This window comes from Neophocaena asiaeorientalis, unplaced genomic scaffold, assembly GCF_003031525.2.
Source record: "Neophocaena asiaeorientalis asiaeorientalis breed wild unplaced genomic scaffold, Neophocaena_asiaeorientalis_V1.1 scaffold185, whole genome shotgun sequence".
In the NCBI taxonomy this organism is placed as follows: domain Eukaryota; kingdom Metazoa; phylum Chordata; class Mammalia; order Artiodactyla; family Phocoenidae; genus Neophocaena; species Neophocaena asiaeorientalis.
In genome coordinates this window covers 56,816-63,031 of record NW_020171809.1, presented here as the reverse complement: position 1 = coordinate 63,031, position 6,216 = coordinate 56,816, and the positions used below count along the sequence as shown (strand labels likewise).

At 58.2% G+C, this 6,216-nt stretch overlaps 1 protein-coding gene across 1 annotated transcript in view; it reads right to left on the bottom strand.

Annotated features, from left to right (window-relative positions):
- The window catches only part of PDCD1 (programmed cell death 1), a 9,912-nt gene extending 4,366 nt beyond the window's left edge, over window positions 1-5,546 (bottom strand). Inside the window, exon 1 of the mRNA XM_024759324.1 lies at window positions 5,376-5,546. Within this exon, the coding sequence (XP_024615092.1) occupies window positions 5,376-5,451 (76 nt within the window). The 5' untranslated portion in view covers window positions 5,452-5,546. The remainder of the gene's footprint in view (window positions 1-5,375) is intronic.
- Between the last annotated feature and the right edge of the window lie 670 nt (window positions 5,547-6,216).

The window sequence follows — 6,216 nt, the reverse complement described above, 5'->3', positions numbered from 1 at the left end:
GGGGGGCCAGAGGGCGGCCGGGCCTCCCCGCTCAGCCAGGCCCACTGCCCCGCGGGGCCCGCATCTGCTCCCCCGCCACCGCCCTGCCGCCGCTTCGGTACGAGCTGGACACAGATTTGGTCAAAGTCGCGCGGTGGCGATGGTGCACCGGATCCAAGAGCCCTGCTCTGCACAAGGCCCTTGGGCGCCCCCCACCCCCGGGCTCCCACCCGCAGCGAGCCCGCATCTGGGTCCGGAGACCCAGGACGCCTCACAGGTACACCAGGAGCCCCTGTTCTGGGTGGTGCCCCCCAGACTGTGCTCCCAGCCGTCCTGTGTCCACGCCACCCCCCCTCTCCCACCTGCCAAGGCCTCGAGTGAGCCCCCTGGGGAAGCCTCCCTTCCTGCACAGGCCCCTCCATCAGGGCCCCCATGAACGCCTGTGGGGACCTTTGCTGACGAGCCCTGCATGGACGGGGGCCCTGCTCGTCTTCAGTGCAGGCCCTCACCACCACCCCCATCCGCCAGCCTGAACTGGTGGCCATTTGAGTCTCTTGTCTACCTGCTTGCTCTCTGTGGGACTCTCACAGAATCTGGACCTGAGTAGCTGGGACCCTGGGCTACGTAGGTCCCTGGCCTGGTTCTCTGCATGGCTTCCCTGCTGCCCCTCAGACCCCTCCCCCAGCACAGCCCTACCTGGATGCCTGTTCCCCCCCCTGTCCCCCCGGACCCTCACAGTGTGGGCAGAGGCAGGGGCTGGATGCAGCTGCTGGGGGGCCGGCCTGGGACACAGGTCAAGGGCAGTGTCCGCGGGGTAGTGTGGGAGGGGGCAGCCCATCACCCAGGGCCGCTCGGGAGCCAACACTGACCAGGAAGCACCCGCCTCCCCAAAGGCACAGGGTGCCTGGCTGTCAGGGGCTCCCGGCGGCCCGGCCAGCGTGCAGGGCCACAGGGGGGACCCTCACGGGGCGCTCAGAGGCCCCCCCAGATGGAGAAAGATGGGTTCCCTGGAACGAGAGCCCAGAAGCATCACGGGAAGTAGAGCAGAGGGAGTGTGGGGCCGGAGACCTCAGGGCTGAGATGGCGCTGGGAACAGGCGGGAGAGCCAGGTGGGGCCTGGGCTCCTGTATTACCCACATCCCTCTACATCAGCCTTGGCCTGGGATGCTGCTAACAGAGCTTCTTCCCGAGTCCTGGGGTCTCCCTTTATCCCTGCAGGATGAATGTCTATGCATCTTTTCTTATGTTGTTTGAGTAATTGAAAATTTAAATGTTGTCTATTTATGTAATAATGGAATGTCAGTGAGGGGTCTCCAGGCTTGTTTTTCTGTTTGGGGAGTGGGTTGAGGAGAGAGCCGCTGAGCCTCAGCAGGGTCAGGAGGGAGAGACCCTGGGGGGGTGCCTGGGTGTGGGGCACACTGTGAGCACCAAGGTGGCACCGGCCCGGCTCCCGTGGAGGGAGGCCTGGCATGGGCTCAGGGCGGCCTTAGAGACCACATTTCACAGCTACCATCTAACACCTGATTTAGGCAACACCCACCTGTGGGTGCTGAAAGCATTGCCCAGCGGACTGCTGGGTCCCTACCTCAGGTCTCTGATTCATCCCGAAGGGAGAAGAGCACCTTCCCCCCACCACTACCGTGCTTTGCAGTGGACCCAGAGGGAGCGACCCCGTACGACGGATCTCCGATGGGTGCCCCAAGAAGGACCATCGTGTCTATGACACACACCCAGGTGGCAGGTGCTTGCACACCTGGCCTGGCTCCTTCAGGAATGCCAGCAGCGGCAACAAAAGCAGACACAGACAGGTGGGGCTACATCAAGCTAAAAAGCTTCTGCACAGCAAAGGACACCATCAAAAAATGAAAAGGCAGCATAGTGAATGGGAGAAAATACTTGCAAATCATATATCTGATAAGGGGTTGATATCCAAAGTATATAAAAAACTCTTACAACTTAATAGCAAAAAACCAAACAATCTGATTAAAAAGTGGGCAGAGGACCTGAAGAGACATTTTTCCAAAGAAGACATGCTGATGGCCAACAGACACATGAAAAGAGAGATGCTCAACATCACTGATCATCAGGGAAATGCAAGTAAAAACCACAATGAGGTATCACCTCACGCCCGTCGGAATGGCCTCGTCAAGAAGTCTAGAGATAACAAGTGGTGAAGAAGACGTGGAGAAAAGGGAATGGAAACTGGCACAGATGCTGTTGGAACACTACGGAGGTTCCTTAAAAACTAAACACAGGGGCTTCCCTGGTGGCGCAGTGGTTGAGAGTCCGCCTGCCAATGCAGGGGACACGGGTTCGTGCCCCGGTCCGGGAAGATCCCACATGCCGCGGAGCGGCTGGGCCCGTGAGCCATGGCCGCTGAGCCTGCGCATCCGGAGCCTGTGCTCCGCAACGGGAGAGGCCACAGCAGTGAGAGGCCCACGTAACGCAAAAAAAAAAAAACAAAAAACAAAACAAAAAAAAAACTAAACACAGAACTACCATGTGATCCAGCAATTTCACTTCTTAGTATTGTCTGAAGAAAATGAAAACACTAATTTAAAAGATACATACACCCCAATGTTCACTGCAGCACTATTTACAATTGCCGAGATATGGAAGCGACCTCAGTGCCCATCGACAGAGGAATGGATAAAGAAGATGTGGTATATATACAATGGAATACTACTCAGCCATAAAAGAGAATGAAATCTTGCCACTTGAGACAGCTTGGATGGACCTAGAGAATATTTGTCTTTCTCTGCCTGAAGTAAGTCAGGCAGAGAAAGACAAATACTGTATGATTTCACTTATATGTGGAATCTAAAAAAGAACCCAAAAAACAAAACGAGACAAAAACTGAGCTCATGGATACAGAGAACAGATCGGCAGTTTCCAGAGGTAGGGGCTGGGGAAATGGGTGAAGGTGGTCAAAAGGTACAAACTTCCAGGCATAAAATAAATAAGTCCTTGGGGTGTGATGTGTGGCATGGTGACTAGAGCTAATAATTCTGTGTTGCGTATTTGAAAGTAGCTAGGAAAGTGGATCGTGATAGTTCTTTTCACAAGAAAAAAATCTGGTAACTGTATATGGTGATGATATTAGCTGGGCCTATTGAGGTGACCATTTTAGAATATATACAAATACAAATACACTGTGTGCCTGAAACTAATATAATGCTATGCCGATTACACCTCAAAAACTCCTAATTCTGAGGATTTCCATACCTAAAATAAAATTGAGGTTTGATTAAAAACAAGCAAACAAACAAAAATGCCTGCTGTAGGTCAGAGGAGGCTGAGGACAGTGGCGTCCGGCTGAAGCTGAGGGTCTGGACTCGGCTCCGTCAGGGAAAGAGTCCAGCCAGACGGCAGGCTCGGGACGCAAGGGCATCTGATCTGTGGGACTGCGTCAGCCACCATCCCGGGCATTAGGAGAGTCTGTGACTAACGCTCAGGTGACCAGCGGTGCACGGATGGAGAGGGCTGTGGGCTGCGCCGGCCCCCAAATACCCGCGTTCAGCAGCACCCCGGAATGTGACCTTATTGGGAACAGGGTCTTTGCTGATGTGATCCGTTGAGATGAGGTGTGGGGTTGGCGGCCCCTAACCCGACACGACCGTGTCCTTACTGGGGAAAAGGGGACGCGTGGACAGCTCCACACACGGGAGGACGCCGTGTGACACGGAGCAGAGCTGGGGTGACGTGTCCACAGGCCGAGGGACACCAAGCATCGTCACCACCGCCTGCAGCTGGGAGAGGCCTGGAACCACGTCTTACTCGCAGCCTGGGGAGGAAGGGACCCCGTGACACCGAGGTCCGACTTCCAGCCTCCAGAACCGCCGGCCCATAAGCTTCTGTGGTTCCAGCCGCCCGCCTGGTGTGGGAGTTTGCTACGGCAGCCCCAGCAAACTAACACAGAAAGCCAATGTGCCAGGGTTACCAAATTGAAGACTCTGGGTGAGGGTGTTCACTGCTGTGTTTCGGTAACTTTTCTGTATCTTTCAAATATTTTTCAAGTTTGTACGTTGAAAAAATTAACACATATCTGACTTAAAAAAATGTGTCATAGACTGGGCCAGACAGTTCTTATAAGATCGAATTCTCATGACACTATAAAGCAGGCATTATTATCAGCAAACTGCAGGTGGGAAAACCGCAGCTCAGAGAGGTTAAGGGACCTGCCTGAGGGCACAAAGCTCACCAGTGTCGGCTTCAGTTGGAACTCAAGGCCGGCCCCTTTCACGTTTTGATCTTCCCCTGCTTTGGGAAGGGGCCCTGGTGGGGAGTGGGTGGCGAGGGCAAGTCACAGCGCCCCCCGAACCCCCAGGCCTCGGTTCCTCCTCCCGGGATGACACGCACCCTGTCTCCACCCGCACCCCGTCTCCACCGCATGCCATGCCTGGGCTCCGCAAGCCTCCCCACAGGGCACCTTTTGGCCACAGGCTCTTGGACCACTGACTGCAGCCGTGAGTTTCCTCCGTCCATCCTGAGAGCGAGGCCAGGTGTGGGGAAAAAGCAGGGCGACCTGGGCGCTGAGCAGGTGCTGAGTAGGCCCGGCTGGGCAGAGACAACTGAGGGCCTCTGGGCACAGAATCCAAGACTGGCAGCCAGTGGGGATCAGGCAGCCTCACCTCGGCTTGGCCCTTCTAGGGCCCTTGACCCCTGAGCCCAGCGAGGTCTAGAGGACAGGCCCTGGGTCTGGCTGGGGAACCCTTCCCATCAGGGCAGCACTGGGCACAGTGGATGAGGGCAGGGCAGCCAGGAGGGGCCTCTCCCTGACCACCGCTTTGGCCATGGGCCTGCAGGGCCTGCCTAGGGGACAGCCCGTACTGAGGGGCTTGGGGCCGGGACCCTCTCCAGAACCTGCTGTGGATGCTCCCGGATGTGCCCGGGCGCTGTGCTCCAGGGCATCTCATCCAGAGGCCCAGGTGGGGGTCATCCCAGGCCCACGATGGGATGGGTCTTTACTGGAACTGTTGCGCTTTTGACATAATTGGAGAAACATCTCCAGGCCACCCAGCCTGTGCCCTCATGGAAGCAGTCAGTCCCTTCCCCCCAGGAAAACACAAGTGGGGCCGAGGTCTGGGGCTCTGGCCGCCCAGCCCTTTCATCCTACGGAGAGGGCCATGAGCTTGCCCATCCCTCGGGACTCCCAGGAAGAGCTGGGATACTCCTGCCTGCTCACAAGCAAGGAAGGGACTCACCACCAGGTGAGGGGAGTGGGTTAGGAGCCAGAGCCCAGAGAGGGCCCTTCACCTGCCCAAAGCCACACAGCGCCCTGTCAGGGGCCGTGCTGGGCCTCAGGCACCTGGTTCCCCCCACACCCCCGCCAGAGACTGAGAACCGGAGGTCTTTGCCCAGCCTGACGCCCCGCCACCCAGCCCCGACCCACATACCTAGGAGCCATCCTGGCTGCCAGCCCAGCTGCAGCACGGCCCAGACGAGTGGCCACAGTGCCCGCGGGGTCCCCATGCCCGGAGCGCCAGCCCGCCCGGCATGCTGTCTCCTCCACTGCTTGCAGAAGTGCAGGAGGAAAGGAACGTGTCCGGGTCAGGTCGCAGGGCCACGCCCCAAGTCCCTGCTCCCCCTTCCTCCTCCTGCCCTTGGGCAGGGAGCTGGTGGGAGGGAGAGAGATGCTTTGCACAGAGATGAGGTGAGAGAGAGGGAAAGAGAAACAGAGAGACGGAGGCAGGTGGAGGGGGAGGTGGGTTTGGCCCCCTTCCTCCCACTGTGGGGGAGGGGCGCCTCCATCCCGGGCACTTCTTTTCTCTGTGTTTGTTGTTGACTCTTCCGGAGGCTGTGGGTCCGCTGGGAGGGGGTGCAGGGTCTTCTCTGCTCCCCTTCCCCAGCTGTCCCTCTGCCCTCTCTGGACTTAGGTCCCTGGAGCCTCAGTGTTTGGAGCAGCACGCTCTGCCACTGCTGGGCAAGGCCTCTACCACCCGCCCCCGCCACCCCGAGGGCTGTGGGCAGTGGTCACACTGCTGCCCCCAGTGGGCAGTGAGGGTCTGGGGCCTTTCCTCCAGGCCCACCTAAGACCCTTTCCCTTTTGTCCTACCCAGGGGCCCCTCCCTGCCCCCATGGTGGCCCTGCTAGCCCTGTGCTGAGGGGCGTCGGGGCTGGGGGCGGCCGCGTTTCCAGATCTTTCCACTATCAGCAGCTTCCTGAGCCCCTCCAGTGCTGGGCCTTGACGGGTAATGCAGACCTCACCTTCCAGGACTGACTTTCCCCAGGCTGGGG